At 42.9% G+C, this 20,360-nt stretch overlaps 1 protein-coding gene across 1 annotated transcript in view; it reads right to left on the bottom strand.

Moving 5' to 3' along the window:
* The window catches only part of LOC143298679 (heat shock protein 75 kDa, mitochondrial-like), a 97,024-nt gene that overhangs the window by 39,844 nt on the left and 36,820 nt on the right, over window positions 1-20,360 (bottom strand). The window contains exons 3-11 of the mRNA XM_076611564.1: window positions 16,593-16,675; window positions 14,622-14,771; window positions 9,941-10,012; window positions 9,144-9,310; window positions 8,053-8,162; window positions 7,328-7,401; window positions 6,766-6,928; window positions 3,766-3,879; window positions 2,454-2,523 (exon numbers count right to left, since the gene is read on the bottom strand). Of these exons, the coding sequence (XP_076467679.1) occupies window positions 2,454-2,523; window positions 3,766-3,879; window positions 6,766-6,928; window positions 7,328-7,401; window positions 8,053-8,162; window positions 9,144-9,310; window positions 9,941-10,012; window positions 14,622-14,771; window positions 16,593-16,675 (1,003 nt within the window). The remainder of the gene's footprint in view (window positions 1-2,453; window positions 2,524-3,765; window positions 3,880-6,765; window positions 6,929-7,327; window positions 7,402-8,052; window positions 8,163-9,143; window positions 9,311-9,940; window positions 10,013-14,621; window positions 14,772-16,592; window positions 16,676-20,360) is intronic.

The raw sequence follows: 20,360 nt of genomic DNA, 5'->3' as shown, positions 1-20,360 counted from the left end.
AGGTGGGGGCTGTAGACTGAAAAGAGATCAAACAAGAGGAAGACGTCATGACAGAGGGAGAGGAAAGGTGGGGGCTGTGGACTGAAGAGAGATCAAACAAGAGGAAGACGTCATGACAGAGGGAGAGGAAAGGTGGGGGCTGTGGACTGAAGAGAGATCAAACAAGAGGAAGACATCATAAAAGAGGGAGAGGAAAGATGGGGGCTGTGGACTGAAGAGAGATCAAACAAGAGGAAGACGTCATGACAGAGGGAGAGGAAAGGTGGGGGCTGTGGACTGAAGAGAGATCAAACAAGAGGAAGACATCATGACAGAGGGAGAGGAAAGGTGGGGGCTGTAGACTGAAGAGAGATCAAACAAGAGGAAGACGTCATGACAGAGGGAGAGGAAAGGTGGGGGCTGTAGACTGAAAACAGATCAAACATAAGGAAGACACCATAATAGAGGGAGAGGAAAGGTGGGGGCTGTACAATGAAGAGAGATCAAACAAGAGGAAGACACCATGACAGGAGGGAGAGGAGGAGTGGGGGTTGTAGACTGAAAAGAGATCAAACAAGAGGAAGACACTATAACAGAGGGAGAGGAAAGGTGGGGGCTGTAGACTGAAAAGAGATCAAACAAGAGGAAGACACCATAACAGAGGGAGAGGAAAGGTGGGGGCTGTAGACTGAAGAGAGATCAAACAAGAGGAAGACATCATGACAGAGGGAGGGAGAGGAAAGGTGGGGTCTGTAGACTGAAGAGAGATCAAACAAGAGGAAGACACCATGACAGAGGGAGAGGAGGGGTAGAGGCTGTAGACTGAAGAGAGATCAAAGAAGAAGAAGACGTCATGACAGAGGGAGAGGAGGGGTAGAGGCTGTAGACTGAAGAGAGATCAAAGAAGAAGAAGACGTCATGACAGAGGGAGAGGAGGGGTAGAGGCTGTAGACTGAAGAGAGATCAAACAAGAGGAAGACATCATGACAGAGGGAGGGAGAGGAAAGGTGGGGGCTGTAGACTGAAGAGAGATCAAACAAGAGGAAGACATCATGAGAGAGGGAGGGAGAGGAAAGGTGGGGGATGTAGGCTGAAGAGAGATCAAACAAGAGGAAGACATCATGACAGAGGGAGGGAGAGGAAAGGTGGGGGCTGTAGACTGAAGAGAGATCAAACAAGAGGACGACATCATGACAGAGGGAGAGGAAAGGTGGGGGCTGTAGACTGAAGAGAGATCAAACAAGAGGAAGACACCATGACACAGGGAGAGGAAAGGTGGGGGCTGTAGACTGAAGAGAGATCAAACAAGAGGAAGACGTCATGACAGAGGGAGAGGAAAGGTGGGGGCTGTAGACTGAAGAGAGATCAAACAAGAGGAAGACATCATGACAGAGGGAGAGGAAAGGTGGGGACTGTAGACTGAAGAGAGATCAAACAAGAGGAAGACGTCATGACAGAGGGAGAGGAAAGGTGGGGGCTGTAGACTGAAGAGAGATCAAACAAGAGGAAGACACCATGACAGAGGGAGAGGAAAGGTGGGGGCTGTAGACTGAAGAGAGATCAAACAAGAGGAAGACGTCATGACAGAGGGAGAGGAAAGGTGGGGTCTGTAGACTGAAGAGAGATCAAACAAGAGGAAGACATCATGACAGAGGGAGGGAGAGGAAAGGTGGGGTCTGTAGACTGAAGAGAGATCAAACAAGAGGAAGACATCATGACAGAGGGAGAGGAAAGGTGGGGGCTGTAGACTGAAGAGAGATCAAACAAGAGGAAGACACCGTGACAGAGGGAGAGGAGGGGTGTGGGCTGTAGACTGAAGAGAGATCAAACAAGAGGAAGACACCATAATAGAGGGAGAGGAAAGGTGGGGGCTGTACAATGAAGAGAGATCAAACAAGAGGAAGACGTCATGACAGAGGGAGAGGAAAGGTGGGGGCTGTAGACTGAAAAGAGATCAAACAAGAGGAAGACACCATGACAGAGGGAGAGGAAAGGTGGGGGTTGTAGACTGAAGAGAGATCAAACAAGAGGAAGACACCATAATAGAGGGAGAGGAAAGGTGGGGCTGTAGACTGAAGAGAGATCAAACAAGAGGAAGACGTCATGACAGAGGGAGAGGAAAGGTGGGGCTGTAGACTGAAGAGAGATCAAACAAGAGGAAGACACCATAATAGAGGGAGAGGAAAGGTGGGGGCTGTAGACTGAAGAGAGATCAAACAAGAGGAAGACACCATAACAGAGGGAGAGGAAAGGTGGGGGCTGTAGACTGAAGAGAGATCAAACAAGAGGAAGACATCATGACAGAGGGAGAGGAAAGGTGGGGGCTGTAGACTGAAGAGAGATCAAACAAGAGGAAGACATCATGACAGAGGGAGAGGAAAGGTGGGGGCTGTAGACTGAAGAGAGATCAAACAAGAGGAAGACAGAGGGAGGAAGAAGGGGCGGGGCTGTACGAAGAAGACAGGTGTGCCAACCTGATGAGAGCGCTGTCCTGCAGCAGTTCACGACTCAGGTTGAGGGGTATGTCCTCGCTGTCCACCACTCCTGTCCACACAACAGGGGAGACACCAGCTTCAGTTAATCAAATCAAATCAAATCAAATCAAATCAAAATACTTCATTAATCCACATGGAAATTAATTTGTGCAATCACAGGCACATTTCAAATGTGCACACGGAAATCAATTTGTGCAATCACAAGCACATTATAAACACAGACATAGTATGTTCAGGCACAACATTAAAAGAGATTAAAACTTGCCAAATACATGGTGCAGACACATGTTACCTGTTGCTGGGTACCATCACACTGTCATTCTTTCTATATTTCTGATAATCCTCACCCCACCCCAAACAGTGGCCAGAAAAACAGAAAGAGGTGCTATAACTGACAGGACAATTAATTAGCTGGATGCAATACATGCATGCACACTCACACACATCGTGTTCTCAATGTGATCAATGTTTCGAAGAAAAACAACAACAACAACCTGAAAAGACATTGCTACACAGGCAAATGCATAACAAGACAACCACAATGTGTGGTAAAATGAAAGGATCCACAGCACCAAAGAGATTTCTCCCTACAAAGAACTGCTAAAACAAATACGTATCCATTCCTTCTACTCCTTCTGCATGCAAGTGGGCTTTATGTGTTTACCCCACCATATATACCGCTATCCTCCGTTTCCAAAGTGTGCATGCTGGGTATGTTCTTGTTTCAAAAACCACTGAACACTGGCATGGACTAAGAGAACTTTAGATTTAATGTACACATTTGATCTTCTGCATATGAATACAAATAAAGGGGCTCAGCCTCTAACAGGTCTGCACATCTGTTGACCTGAGACTGGAAAAATCACCACTGTAACCCATCAGGCACAGTGACTGCAATTAGAACCTAGGACCTTCAGATTGAAAGTCCATGACTGGAATCTGAACCTAGGACCTTCAGATTGAAAGTCCATGACTGGAATCTGAACCTAGGACCTTCAGATTGAAAGTCCATGACTGGAATTTGAACACAGGACCTTCAGATTGAAAGTCCATGACTGGAATGTGAACCCAGGACCTTCAGATTGAAAGTCCATGACTGGAATGTGAACCCAGGACCTTCAGATTGAAAGTCCATGACTGGAATGTGAACCCAGGACCTTCAGATTGAAAGTCCAGTTATTTAACCATACAGCTAATGCACCCGTCCATGTCTGGTTACAAAAGACAAACAACAATAATGTAAAAAATTCTATAAAAAAAATAAAGAAAAAGAACAACAAAAACCCTTTACCTTTGATAAACCTCATCCACTTGGGCAGAATGTTGTTGGCCCGGGCCATGATCATCACCTTACGACTGTACAGCGTGATGCCCGAGTCCGTCTCTCGACTCATGTCAAACATCGCTGAAACACAACGCTGTGTAAGAATTGTTGTTGGTGGTTGGTCAATCTATTCATAACTGCAACCAACATGAGGCAAAGAGAGAAAAACATCAAATGACAAACTGTTGGTGAGACAAAGAGCACCCAACTTCACACCATTGCTGCTTAAACACTTCCATCTGGCTTACACACAGATGGAAAAAACGGGGGATACACAGAAATAAACCTTTTCTTCTTCAAGTGTATAAACACGCCCCAAACACACACGCGCGCGCGGTACGAACTGAACGCGCATGACAGGTAAATTTTCAGTTTTTTCAAGGTGTCACTGCGTTTGGATAAATCCTTATACAATACACCTTATCTGCTAGACGGATGCTGGACCAGCAGCACTAACCATTAACCAAACATGCTTGTCAGGCCTTGAGTGTGTGCATATATACTTGTTTACCTGTCAGAGTGAATTTCTACCACAGAATTTTGACAGTAGACTATGCTCCCTTGGGTTCATTTTCAGTGTGCCAAGAACATGCAGTCTACACGACTTCGGTTTATCATCTTATCCCAATGTCTGGACACTCAGTTTGATTTTCAAGTCAAACTTGGGAGAAAGGGCAAGACCAAGACAGTCACAGACACTGTATTGGCAGAACACTGAGTTTATTCCCATGAACTCTTTTGAGTCATGGAGAAACAATGCAACATGACAATAATAGGATGACGGTTACAGAGGAAGAGCGAAAATATCTTGAACAATAGAAACAATAGGAGAAAGAACAAAAAGGATTTTTTTTTAAAAGTCGAAGGTAATGATCTGTCCAATATGCAAAGTAACATGAATCACAAAATTGATACTGTGAACATATACATATATATATAGAGAGAGAGAGACAGACAGACAGACAGAGACAAAGTCAAGTGCAGAGATCAGAAACTGACATTACAAAATATTGTAAAGGGCATGTTTGGCTCAAAGTGACCAGTTCAGCCTGAAGTAGGAACTGTAGGGTTGGGTATGGCATAGCAACAAAAAAAAAAAAATCATACACATTAATTTGTCATTTTGACACCAATACGCCAGTAAAACCTCATATATATTCATACATATAGTCAAACATGTGAGACGATAAAGCAAGGTCATGTGTCCAGCATGCACTTAAAAGAACTCACAGCTTAAAAAAAAAAACTCATAAAAGAACCCACAGCACAAAAGGGGTGTCCCTGACAAAATTCTGCAGTGAAAACAACAATGATAGGAAAACAAACAATACACTTGCAAGCAGACAAAAAAAGAAGAAAATAAAAAGATGGCGCTCTTAACTGTAGCGACATGCTCTCCTTTGGGAGAGCAGCTAAAAATTTCACACAGAGAAATCTGTTGTTACAAATGAGTATTTGAATACAATAAACTTTAAATAAATCAGTATAGACAGACATGATCATGCATATATTCGCAGACAGAAGGAGACAGTTTTGGACAGGATGCAGTGTTTATCAATGAACATGCCATTATTCTGTTCCTTTCCAAGAAATAAGGTGGTTGTGGTACAAATAGTACAGAATACAGATTGGGTCTGACTCTTTAGTGAAACAAACTATTTCATTCTTTAATGAATCTAGCGACTTTTAGCAACTTTTTTTTCTTATTTCAAACAGACATCAAGGTTGCATGTTTGTGGAAATTTGGTCAAGACACTTTCACTTCTTGATCAAAGGGACACAATTACATATTCTGCCTTCTGTGATACAAAAGTTCTTTCCCTTGGTCAATTACTGCTTCATTAGCAACTGCTTTTTTTCACTCACCAGTTCTTTCCCTTCTACCATTTTTATTCCTTCTCATCCTCTCGAGGCTCTGAATTGGGGGAGGAAAGAAAAAAAAAAAGAAAAAAAAAAAGCTTTCTGTCTACCAAACACCAGAAAAGAAGGGTTCTCTCGCCTGATGGGTCTCTAAATCATAGAATGACCATCACTGGCTTTCAAACATAACCTGCAAAGGATCTGGAAAAAGTTGTATAGTATTTTTCTTTTTTGTCACAACAGATTTCTCTGTGTGAAATTCGAGCTGCTCTCTCCAGGGAGAGTGTGTCGCTACACTGAGAGCACCACCCATTTAAAAAAAATGTTTTCCTGCATGCAGTTTTATTTGTTTTTCCTATCAAAGTGGATTTTTCTACAGAATTTTGCCAGGAACAACCCTTTTGTTGCCATGGATTTTTTTATGTGCGCTTAGTGCATGCTGCACGTGGGACCTCGGTTTATTATCTCATCCGAATGACTAGCATCCAGACCACCACTCAAGGTCTAGTGGAGGGGGAGAAAATATCAGCAGCTGAGCCGTGATTCAAACCACGCTCAGATTCTCTCGCTTCCTATGCGGATGCCTTACCACTAGGCCATCATCCACTATATACACCCTACTTTTTTTTCATACCAAGCTGCTTCCTTTCAGAGTGCTTTTTCATTCCCCGAACCCCAAGTTTGAGACAGCCAAAGACACTGAGATGTCATTCATCATGGTGAGAATTTCTGGAAAAGTCTGAAGGAGATTGGTTTTTCTACGGCCCTTTCCCTATTCCAGTAAACGACAAGTGTTCAATCATTTTTCACTCACTTCTCAAACATTTTTTTTTTTTTTTTTCATAAAATGAAAAGATTATTGTGATATTCTGATCAACTATCTGACTAAATCCTTTAACAACAACTGGCTATCTTTCTTCTGAAATGAAGAGATTATTATGACAGTCTTAATAACTATTTGGCTCATTCCTTATATACCTGGATATTTATCCAATATCTATTTTAATCTTCCAATATTTCTTTCTAGCAAGTTCTAAAGTATTGCAGAAACACCCAACAACCAACAGCCGCATCTCCTTCTACGTGATTTGTTGAGGTCAGACCTACTTGGTTTGTATTCAGGGATGTAGAAGAGAGCTCTGATGTTGACTGGTGCGTCTGCCTTGTAGTGCAGATGGTAGCGAGGTTTGTCGTAAGCACGGGCCACGAAGCGATAGAACTCCTCATGCATCTCGTCTGTCACGTCCTTTGGCTCTGCCATCCATAGTGCCTGTGGAACAAGTGATGGACAATAATGGCTTTCATTTCTATACCATGCACACTCCCTTTTCATATCTGACATTCTCTCTCTATCAGACAACAACATGTTATGCTGTAATCTCAAGTTATACACCAAGTTCAAGATTTGCTCCTACATTTAGATGAATGTTTCCAATACACTGATTTTGACACAAGTTCTATATGTGCTCACACATTAGAATGTGTCCAATACAGTGGTCTGTAGTGTCTCCTCTCGCTCTCGCTCTCATTCACACACAAGCACACAAACACGCTCACACCACACAATGCTTATTTATTTACTCACACACACACACACACACACACACACACACACACACACACAAAGTGAATAAACAGAAATAAACATAATTATATCAATATGACATACCTGTAAAATATTGATTCGCTTGCCATTCAGATAGATTGGAACACCCACAAAGTTGCTGTATTTCTTCACCACATCTGCAAACACACACACACACATTAATAAATACTTCAACTTGGAAACTGCCTTTTATGGACACCACTAATTAGGCATGAGACCTAACAATAGTCTTCAACACTGAAATGTTCTTCTCAAAAAATGTATAAAAACAAGTTTTTCTGTCTTTTCAGACTTGCCTGAAAGGAAAAACCAGCCATCGAAGCAAAACACATATACATGTAAACATACACATTAACATGCTTTCATCTTCACACCAATGAAGGTGACACAAGCACCAGCAATACAAACACTGTTCTGCATCACAGGTTAACTTTCGCCCACCATAAGTGACTTTAGTCCACTAGAAAGTTCATCACCACAGGCGAATTTAGTTGACATCGAGGGGTCATGATAAATGGACTGTTTTTCACATTGTAGCAAAGCTTGACAGATGCAGCCAACTTTCCCAGGCAACAGGAAATTGGCTAAGCTTCCCCCATGACTGAGTTTGAAGTGAACAGGTCCACTGATTTGTTTTGACACGAACCGAATAGTGTGAATGAGAGCATCGAGTCTAAAATATTTGGTGCTTGGGAGTGTTTTTCCACACAGAAAACTTGTCAGCTAAAGAATTAACGACTGGGAGGTTGAACATGATGATAACGATGGAAGAGAAGGGGCCTTCTTACCGGTGATGATCTCCTCCTTGGCAAAGTCGTAGCAGTCCCCCTTGAGGTGTACAACAATCTTGGTGCCACGCTGCACACCCTCTGCCTCTGACACTTCATAGGCACCGGAGCTGCACACAAATCACAGGAAATGAAACAGAACAGGTGACAAGACAACATAAAACAAAAAACAAAATAAACGTGAAATTGAAGTCAATCAACCAATCGATCAAACAAAAGAGAAATAAAAATACATAAATAAATGAAATTATATGTACATAAAATGAAAACAAATGAATTAAGTATAACAGAACTAAAGAAAAAAAATAAAACAACTGGAGATAAACTGGAATGATATAGAATGGAATCTAATGGAAGGGGAAAATAAAGTCAAGCATACAATAAAAAATAAAAATCTATAAAAAAAGAAAAAAAAGAAAAAAAAAGTAACTTATTTTACGGCAATAAGGTAATACTTTTTCCCCCCTCAATTAAAAAATGATTAAAATCTGTTGAAGTTATGATCACAAAATGCCCTCTGCCCATCCAGGGTCCATTAGAGAGCTATGATCACAAAATGCACCCCACCAACCTAAGTTCCATTAAAAAGCTATGATAAAAAAATCCCACCCCCACTAAACCCAGCCAGTCTGGAGTCCATTAAAGAGCTATTATCAAAATTGCCCCAATTAATCTAAGATCCATTAGAAAGTTATGATCACAAAATACTCCCAACCAATTTAAGATCCAAAAGAAAGATATTATCACAAAATACTCCCCAGCAATTTAAGATCCATGAGAAAGTTATGATCACAAAATGCCCCCAACAATCTAAGATCCATTAGAAAGCTACGACCGTAATGCCCCCCACCCACCCCAACCCCCTCCACACACACCAATCTGAATGTCCACTGGAAAGTTAATATAAGCACAGCATGACCCAAACCAATCTAAGGTCCATTGAGGGTTATGATCACAAAATGCCCCCCCCCCCCCCCCTCCCCCACCAATCTAAGGTCCATCTGGGAGCTATGATCACAAAATGCCCCCCCTCCCTCCCCTCCCCCATCAATCTAAGGTCCATCTGGGAGCTATATCAAAATGCCCCCTACCCATCTGAGGTCCACTTGAGGGCCGGGGAGCCAGGCTGACAGGACTTGCTGTACACGTCCACTTTGTCCCCCACCATGAACGTAGAGTAGAAGCCCACACCAAACTGACCAATCAGATTGCTGCCCACGTCACCTGGCGACTTCTCCTTCAGCTGCTCCAGAAAAGCCTGCAACCAACAGGCAATGTTAAGGTCAAAGGTTAAAGGTCCCATAGCCTTTTGCGACCATCGGGGATCAGAAGTCCAACGCCTAACTGACCCTGCCACTGTGCCACAGGCAATGTACCATCACCCAAATGAAAGGACAATGTTGCACACGACTTCAGTCAAAACAAAGTATTTCATGCACATAATGCAAATCCATAAATGTTAAGTATTTCTGACTGTCCAAGCTTTAACAAAATGACTTATTTATCCCTCCCAGATCTGAACAGCATATATATGTAATACATTCATATATATATATATATATATATATATATATATATATATATATATACACACACACACACACATATATATATATTACATATATATGCTGTGTATATATATATATATATATATATATATATACCAACAGCAGCCATGAAGCAATTTCACTGTATTATTTGCTTATGAAAATTCAGCCAAAAAAAGAACAACAGGCATTGCACATTGTCTACACTTGTCTCTATTTTTGTTGCATAACCTACCCAGCACCATTTTTAAAGTGATACCCCTCTACACAGCAACAACACATAAACAAGACAATGTAAACAACGAGCACATACACTCCACACATAGTGTGGTAGCTCCCACCTTTGACCCAGACTTGGCGATGGTTCCCAGGTTATCGATGAGCTCGTTCCTGGTAAGTCCCACTCCGGTGTCCTGTGAACACACAAAAACACTGCACTGTGTCAAAGGATCTGGGACAATAATGCTACTTCTAAAATGACAGCGTGTGCATGTGCATGTGTGAGCATGCATGTATGCATGCATGCGTGCATGCGTGTGTGTGTGTATGTGTGTGTTTGTGTGTACTTCCACACATGCATATGTATTTCTTTGCTGAGACTCACTCAAATGTCCTGTGAATACATATTATCAACACCGCACCATGCACAGAGAGATGGAAGATGGATGTAGAGAGGAAAAAATATATATGGGAAGAGGGGGGTGAGAGGGGGCAGGAGAGAGAGAGGGGGGGGGAGGGGAGAGATAAAGAAGAGAGAGAGCAAGAGGAAGATGAAAGGGAAAAGAGAAAGGGAGAGAGAGGGAGTAGAACAAAAGAAGAGAGACAGCAAGAAAGAGATGACAAGGAAAAAAGAGAGGAAGGGAGAGAGGGAGGGAGAGAAAAAGAAGACAGTGAGCAAGAGAGAGGAGACAGGGAAAAAGAGAGAAATAGAGACAGTGAGAGAAGAGAGGCAGCAAACTTACAGAGATAAGAGAGGAGGGGGCAGGTGTGAGAAGACCGGAAGCAAGAGAAAGAGAGAAGAGAGCGAGCAAGACGCAGAGAGAGAAGGTGACAGAGATAGTAAGAGAGCGAAGACACACAGCAAAAGAGAGAGAGGGGGGGGGAGGGGGGGGAAGAAGAGAAGGAGCAAGACACAGAGACAGAGGAGAAGAGATATAGCGAGAGAGAGAAGACTGGGAGCAAGAGAGAGAAAGTGAAACAGAGAGAGAGAGACAGAAGCAGATAGAGAAAAGATAAGCAGCATGGGACCAACACAAAGGAGCCAGCTGGGACGATTTCAGCACCACACACACACACACACACACACACAGATAATAACAATAATAATAATAATAATAACCCCCAAAACACCCCCAACAAACAAAACACCAACACAACACCCACCCCCCCACCCACCCCCCAAAAACTGAGTGTGCGCCACTGCATGAGCATGCATGCAATGCACGAGGCACGACACAATGAATGACTGTCTATAGAAACACGGGCAGCGCTAACAGGGCCCAGGAGGGCCCTGGAACGGCCGGAACTCCCTGCCATCAGGACAGCCTGAAAGGAAGGCATGTGCTGTGACCACTGGGTTGAAAGCGGGTCCACAGAAAGATGGATCAAGGAAGGACAAGTGTCCATGATCATGACTGCGGGGAGGGAAGAAAAAGAGTGGGGAAGGAGGTGTGCGGGATTAATGCTCTTTTCTTTCTTTTTTTTTTTTTCTTCTTTTTTTAAGGAAATAAGGAAGATATAATAGCAGAAGAAGAAAAAAAACAGGATAAATGGAGAAGAAGAAGTGCATGCACACTCACACACACGCGCAAACCCACACATACTCAAGAATATGCCTGTGTACACACAGTCATAATGCACACACACACACACACACACACACACACACACACACACACACATACATACACACACACTATGCTCGCATCTCCAATTTCCACCCAATCCTCCACACATACACCAACCACACTCACATGACCACCACACACACACACACACACACACACACACACACCACGCAAAGAGGGACTCTCCGGCCATTCTGCCCAATCCCCCCTCACAGCCGGCTCTATCCAAACAAAACAACAAAAGGTCACATTACAATAGAAATGGACCACATCAATCAAGCTAATTACAATCCGATGTGCACACACATGCACATGCACATACTTGCATGCACGCAAGCTTCCACACACTGACACATCAAGCAAAGATGAAAGAAAGAACAGACAGACAGAAATAATGAAATCCTTACAGACAGAGAGACAGACGAAGTGACAGAAAAGAAAAGACCGAATGAAACAAACAATGAAAGAAATAATGAAATAAAAGAATGATACAGACCAAATGAGTCAGGAAACAAAGATAGAATGAATGAATGAAAAGAAACTGGAAAGGGGCCAGAATGGAATCATAAAAAGACAGAGAAAAATGAAAGACGCAGGGCAACAGAAATCAACTGACTGGCAGCTATGAAGACAGAAATAAAGAAAAAAAAAAAAAAAACTGGAAGGAAAGAAAATCAGAAGGAAAGAAAGAAAGAGATAATGTACACTCACACACACACACACACACACACACACACACACACACACACACACACACAAACACACACAAATAAATTAAAAAAAAAAAAAAAAAAAAAAAAAAGAAGTAAATAATAATAATAAATAAATAAATAAATAAATAAATAAAGAGACAAGAGTCATATACAGACACGCAGAAAAGAAGGCTAAAAAAAAAAAAAATGAAGAAAGACACACAAGAAAAAAAAAAAAAAAAAAAAAATCATATAAACAAAAAAACAAAACAACCACCAACCACCAAAGCACAAAACAATCAAACCCCCAAACCATCGGATTCATTCCCAACAGACGCCAATCCTCCACCCCTCCTCCACACACACACACACACACACACACACACACACACACATTCCTGTTCCCACACTCCTGTTCCCATCACATGAAGGTCAAGGCAAGTTCCCAGGGAACGGCAGGGAATCCCAAGGTAGGCATCAGCGCTCCGCCTGCCTCATTAGGAAAAGTGAGGGTGAAATTTACCCAGGGGCCACCGACGCCCCTGCCCGCCCTGACAGAAGGCCTTTCGGTATTGTCCGTGGCAATCAATTCGTTGGGGTAACATTAGATCGGTGGCTCATGTTGATCGGGATTTGTAATGCATGAAGACATTCTGGGGGTGGCGGGAGGGAGTTGTTTTTGGTTTTTTTTTCCTTCTGCTTCCTTTCTTTGTTTTCTCTTTGCATGATCGCTTCCCGCTGGTTTTCCTAGATCATATAATACGGAAGAGGTGTGTCATGTGTGCACAGGTTGTGTGTGTGCGAGTGTGTGTGTATGTGTGTGTGTGTGCACACATGCATGCACTTGTGTGTGTGTTTACATGCACATGAGTGTTGGTGCTTATGTGTGTAGGCATGTATGTTTCTCTTTGTGTTTCACTGTGTGTGTGTGTGTGTGTGTGTGTTTGCGTATGTCTGTGTCTGTGTGAGTGTGTCTGCGTTTGCAAATGTGTGTGTGTGCATGCATATGCATGTTTGTGCTGATCTCACATGCCATGATGCAGGTTAATTCAGGTTGCTGCTTGCAGTATTCAAATACAATCAAGACTGAGACAGTACCACCTTCAAAAATCATTTGTCACGGAAACTTAAAAAAGAAAAAAAAAGTTATGAAAATTAAACCCTACATGCACATTGACAAGCAGCAAAACAACACCTATATTTGCCATTTAATTATCTCAATTGATGTGTCCCTTTTTTTTCTTTGGACTCAGTCCACTTCAGTCATCAGAGAAAAAAAGAAATCAGTCTGCAGAGTGCTCTGGAGCTGGCCAGTACCAGCACAGGGCTTTTTATGGTGTTCTTTCGTTCTTTAATACCACTATCAGTCTCAGTTTGTGGCAGTGTTTCCGTCCTATTGCTGCCAGCATACCCCAGCCACCCAAGCCACTATGCTGCTGCTGCTGCCAAAAGTCAGTAGGAACTGAATTCCTCTGGGAGACCCCAGTCTGGGAGAGGGAATGCACACCCTTCTCTATTCACCCTCTACCATTCACACCCTTTCCCGGGGCTCTTTCTGCTTCCTGAATTAGCAGGAGTACCTTTCTTTTCTTTTTCTCTCTTTGTTGTTGTTGTTGTGGTGGTGGTGGTGGTAGTGTGTGTGTGTGTGTGTGTGTGTGTGTGTGTGTGTGTGTGTGTGTGTGTGTGTGTGTGTGTGTGTGTGTGTGTGTGTGTGTGTGTGTGTGTCTGCTAATGAAAGGAACTATTATGATATAAAAAGAAACAGATAACCGCAGTAAAATGAAACAAAATGATTTTAATAGTTGTGATTACAGTTACCGTCATCCATATGTTCTTCATCATAAATGTCTTTAAATGCTTAAAAAAAAGAAAATCATATTGCAACCAAAAAGAGGAGGGTGGGGGTAAGTGGCACAACTCATCTACTCACATCCCACACTGCTGACAGCCCCTGCCCCCACCAGCCCACCCCCATCCATTCCATTCCTACTCCCTGTCCCCCGCCTCCACATCTACCCATCCTTACCTGCATCCTACATTCACTGCCAAATCCACCCCCATACAAGTTAAACTACCCAAAGATGGGTGCAATCACCCAAAACTTTAAGCATCAGACTTTAAATCGGAGGGCCCTGGGATCGATCCTGGTATCAGCACCAGGTGGATTAAGGGTGGAGATTTTTCTGTTCTCCCGGGTCAACATAACTATTCAGTCCTGCTGGTGTCTCACTCCCACTCCACGTGTTTTCACATGCAAAAGATGAAATGCTTACATTAAAGATACTGTAACTGATGTCAATGTTTCGTAAGTTATTGATACACAGAACAAACCCAGCATACACTCCCCTGAAAATGGAGTATGGCTGACAATGCAGCCAGGTAAAAACGAAGACAGAAATAAAAGCCAACTCACAAATACACACGACTGTGGGATCTGCAGGATATGAACAAAGAAATTAACTACTCCCCAACATTGCTCTGACCTGTATAATGAAGGTCTTTTTGTCGTCATTGGTGGCAATGTGGATCTCAAGTGGTATGTCTGCCCCATCCACTTCAGCTCCTGTCATCTGCAGGTAGCGCACCTTCTCCAAGGCATCGCTGGAGTTGGAGATGAGCTCTCGAATGAACACCTGGAAGACAGTGATGACTGGCTTACTGCTGGTCTCCAACAATATTTTCATTTCAGATTGTCACAACAAAAACACTGTCATCGGTGCTGGTTTCTTTCCGACCGACTGATGTCTTGGTTCAAAGTGCCAGAAAATGGCTTGCATGCACACACACACACACACACACACACACACACACACACACACACAAAGCACCCACAGACACACACACACACACACACACAAAACATCACACAAAGCTGCAATCCAGTTACCATTATAAACACAAATTACAAGACATAACAAATACTGTACAGCTCAATGCCCACAGACTAACAGACGCTGGAGAAACATGAAAAGCTCTGACACATAACAGCCTCTCCACAGACATCCTGTGCCAAGGTCCACTTGAGGTCAGGGGAAGATGCAAAACATTCATTTAAAATCTGTTTTCATAACCCAGATTTATTTCAGCATGGAAATCCAAATTTTCTTCATGATACAAGTTCTAGAACAGATGAGAGAATTATCATTGCTTAATCTGAAATGAGAGTATCAACTGATTAAAAACAGTATGATCTACTTTCAAAAAGTATCCTGGACACATTAAAAATTTTCAGCACCATATTTTTTCATCTCTGATAATTGAATTGCATTCTGATAGAATACCCACATTCAGTTTGCAAACAAAATAAACAGCAAGATCCATATAGATTTACAAGTTTAAAATTCCATGACTTTTCCAAAACTTTTCCATGACATTTTCAGAAATGTCCATAACACAAGATTAATCATTTTTCTCACAAAATATATTTCTTCTGTTATCACAACTGCCACTTACAAAGACAAAACTTACAAACATTAATGTGTTTTGCATTCGGAAAGACAGACTGATAGATTCTTTATGTCTTGGTTTAACACTACAAATGCACACAACTGGTATCAATCCTAAAAGTATCTTGGATGAAACCTTACAACTGCACATTATAGGTCACTATACAGTTGGTGATGGTCACAACATTCTAATTTTTTTTCTTCATTCTTCAATCAATGTAAAAACATTTGTGTTTCTTGAAAGCTTTGTTTTTAATTCCATGACTTTCCATGATTTCAACCATAATTTCATGACTTTCCATGATTTCAGCCATAATTTCATGACTTTCCATGATTTCAACCATAATTCCATGACTTTCCATGATTTCAACCATAATTTCATGACTTTCCATGATTTCAACCATAATTCCATGACTTTCCATGATTTCAACCATAATTCCATGACTTTCCATGATTTCAACCATAATTTCATGACTTTCCACTAATTCCAGTCCCTGAAAATAGTTTTCAAATTCCATGACCTTCCAGGATTTTCATGGCCTGTATGGACCCTGTAAACAAAAGCATTTTGATAGATGGGACATTTATAAGCTGCAAGGTTTAGGCTTGAGCCAGTCCCTTTACAACAATTACAGATTACAGGGTCTGAAAGTGTGGCAGCCATATGTAATGGTTCAATGAACAGCAAAATGACTTAACATTGTTTAGAATCTCAAATTCAGGATTCAGTCTGTGCCAATCAGTGCGGAGTTGAGTTTAACTACCTATTGGCCAGTCAAAGAGCCACACTTTCCGTTGTTTGGTTCCCCAACCATGCAAAAGTAAACAAAAAAAACATGGCGGCTGGAGTTAAAAGTTATCGGTTCATGTTCATAACACAGGTAATTTTGTGTTGTTTTTAAGCCTGCCTCTTTATGTCATTTCTCATGTGCCTGTACTGCAAATCGGCCAAAAGTTTCCATTTCAGTCAGTCACGGCATTCTGGATACTACAAGCAACAGCACCCACCTCTTTCTCAGAGTACAGAGACTTGGCCACAATGTCCAGCAGCTGTCTGGTCTCTGCCTGGAACTCATGCTTGTCCGCTGGGCCTGTGGTCAACCAATGAAACACAACACACATTTTACAAACCAAAACTAATACCTAACTGCTTTGTTAAAGCCATACCAGGTCTCATCAACTAAAAAAAACATGGCTGTGAAAACACAACTCCGAATGTTAGACAGCAAGGGAACATACGGAACACAAAGCCGAATCAATGAAACATAAACAGAAGCCAGTTTGGGCAAAATCTACTTTCAAAAGTAAAACTGCGAGGGATTTACCCTGGCAAGTGGTACAAAGTACTTATCTCTTAACATTTTCAACTACTTTCCAGGAGCTTTAAATTAGTCAGGTAGTTAACTCTTTCCATACAAACGGCGAAAGAGACGATGTTAACAGCGTTTCACCCTAATTACTATCATCAAAATATTGCAAGCGGAAGGCTCTTATACTGAAGACGTGAATGTTGACAAAGAATACCACAATTCTGACAACAGAAGCTAAAGGTTGGGTCATTCAGACACCCACTGGACATCCAAGGAGTCTGTGTAGAGGAGAAGAGAGGACTGGCCCTACTGAGTTAAGGTCAATGGTTGTAAGGTAGACCAAAAGGAGGACAAACAATTGTTATACAATCATGTGAATGAATGAAACAGACCTGGCACCAGTGCATGACAGCACACAGTTCTGTGATTCAAGGAAATACACATAAGATCCTGTTAGTCATATTGTAGTATACAGTAGGCCCCTACAATCCTGTGATACGGTCCGAGTTCTATATCCCCTCCTACATGATGGATCAAGGCTGTTGCTTTCAATGAACATGGACACTGCATGCTCCCAGTACCATCATCACAGGTTTAGCCCTTCCAGCTGAGCTGGGCTGTCATCTGCTGCACTTGTGGCATGGCATGGGCCGGTATGGTATGGCATGGACTGGTGTGGTGTGGTGTGGTGCAGTACTGGGGAACGGCGTGGCATGCTATGGCACAGTGTAGCATGAAGTAATGTCATAGTGCATTTTGCTTTTGTCATTGGTTGTCTTTGATGTGGTGTTTGTACTGTGCTTGTCAGTTGTGTCTGCTGACGAAGACCATCAGGACAGTAGAAGAGGCATGGTGATGTGGTGTACAGTGATGCATTATTACTATATTCATGTGTGTATGTGGGGTGGGGGAGGGAGTGGGTACTGAGGGTGAGAAGGGCAAAAGAGATAGCCAGTCTGCCAGCTAACCAGATTGAGCTATTTTGTGAGTACTTTCACATGTCCACGCAAAATGTGTTTGTTCAGCTTTTTTGTTGTTGCTTTTTTTCTTTTTTTATTGTTGCTTCTTTTTTTTAAACTTTTCATGAGCACAGGAGCTGTGTGAAATACTCTACTTTTGACTCACACAACCACGCAAAAATTCCCACTGTGTTAACATACAGGATCCATCAATTAGTTCCCAGGATGCATGCCAAATTTCGCACAAAAGGGACCTGTGCAGGAAGAGAGATACAACTGACAAGAGGCACTGCCCACTTGCCCAAGAGATTCCTGCCTGATCTGTTTTGCATATCCCACACACACATTGTCAACTGGACGTTAGTCGTCTGCAGTGCACAGAAGTAAGAGATTATACATACTGTGCCAACACTGTCTGGCTATCAGTTCTGGGGAGAAGGAGACAGAGATTATGTACTGTACCAACAGTATCTGGCCACATTGGTGGGCATCAGTCCGGGGCAGCCCACCCTTCCTCCTTTCAGTACTATTAGTGTCTACTGTTTGCCGTGTATGTACTATGCTTGCATATATGCACACCAAAGCGTGAATCCGTGTACTCGCAATCACTCATATTACTGTTGCTTGTGTGTGTGTGTGTGTGTGTGTGTGTGTGTGCGTGCGCACCAGCATGCGTAAGAGAGAGAGAGATTAAAAGTGTGTGTGTGTGTGTGTTTCTCTATGTGTGTGTGTGTGTGTGTGTGTGTGTGTGTGTGTGAGAGAGAGAGAGAGAGAGAGAGAGAGAGAGTGTGTGTGTGTGTGTGTGTGTGCACACGTGCATGAGAGAGAGAGTGTGTGTGTGTGTGTGAAAGTATGCATATGTGTGGTATCATGAGTTGTGGTGCTCAGGTTAACTGCACAATGTGTGCAACAGATCTTTTTCATCCATTCCACTTGTAGCTGTGATACTGGCATTCCATGGACAAGCAAAAGCGTAAGCGTAAAAACATAAGCATGCACATATGCAATGCATGAACATATGCACTACTTGCATGCACACACATGTGTGCATGCCCACACATGTACACACACACACACACACACACACACACACACACATAGTGAGTGAGGGAAGAAAAAAAGGTAGGGGTAGTGGGTCAATGAGATGCAAATTCAAAACAAATGCCTTTGTTTATTCATTGGCTAATAAAGAATCTGAGAGAGAGACAGAGAGACAGGGACAGGGACAAAGACAGACACAGACAGACAGACAGGTAGACAGACAGACAGACAGAAAGACCAACTGACTGACAGACTGACTGATAGACAGACACAGAGATGGGGGGAGGGATTAAGGAATCAGAACAGAGAAACAAAGAGTAGCATTACCAAAGACACACTTTTTTATATACAAAGCATGATAAATACAACACATGCAAAGTTTTCCATAATTTCTACAACTGGCAAGGCAGTGATGGAATATGAAATATGTACTGTCTCTGAATATACAATTCAACCACACTAAAAAAAAAAAAAAAAAAAAAAAAAGAAACGGCAACGATAATCACCGACAGATAGCAGTTAAATCCTACCACCGTCACTAATCATCAAACTTCCTCAATATCCAGCCATGATACAACATGTAATCTCCAACATAATTTTAATTCCCCAACCCCTCTCGACAGTGTGGCGACATCACCATCTTCTACCACACAAAACCCTACGCAGAACGGTAGTTGCCCATTCCACAGAAGACGTGGTGGTCGTCGGTAACGTAAATCACGTGCCAGAACATGGCTGAAAGTGACAGGGTTGGCGTAGGAGTGGGGTGGGGGTAGAGGTGGGGAGCTTATTTCTTTCCCCTTTCTCCTCATCATTCCTCTATTCCCCTCGGCAGGGCTACATGCGGGGAGAAGGGTGGGGCGGGGGATGGGGGTGGAGAGAGAGAAGGTGGAGAGAGGGGGGAGGAGGGGTTGTCTCCCGCAATGAGGATGGCCGAGGATGCTGTGAGGACCCTAGGGAGCCATACATCGCTGTCCCCGCTGTCCCCGGGTGCCTGGTAGGATTCTGCAGGAACCACGGTAGAGCTGCCTGAGCTTGAGGGAGAGAGAGAGAGAAGGTGACTGAGATTTCTTTCTGAGAGAGAGAGACAGAGAGAGAGAGACAGAGTGTGTGTGTGTGTGTGTTGGTTCTTTGGGGCTTGGAATAGATCACGCTCCCTCCACACACACACACACACACATATGCACGCACGCACGCACACACAAACACACATACACATGCTCACCCCTTTTCCCTGTCACCCACCCTTTTCTGCCCCATCATCACCCACCTCCATCCCCTCCCTATTCCACTCATCGCATGATTATCTCCACCCCCTTACTACCACCCACCCTCCTGCCTTTCCCGTATCTCAACTATTATATCACCCACCCACCCGTCATCCCTGTCGAACTATTAACGTTGTTTTGTCTCGCCCCCCTCCCCTCCCCACCCCCACCCCCCTCTCCAAACCGCCACATTTTTTT

This window comes from Babylonia areolata, chromosome 24 (genome assembly GCF_041734735.1).
Source record: "Babylonia areolata isolate BAREFJ2019XMU chromosome 24, ASM4173473v1, whole genome shotgun sequence".
Classification (NCBI taxonomy): Eukaryota; Metazoa; Mollusca; class Gastropoda; order Neogastropoda; family Buccinidae; genus Babylonia; species Babylonia areolata.
This window is presented reverse-complemented; position numbering and strand designations above follow the sequence as displayed.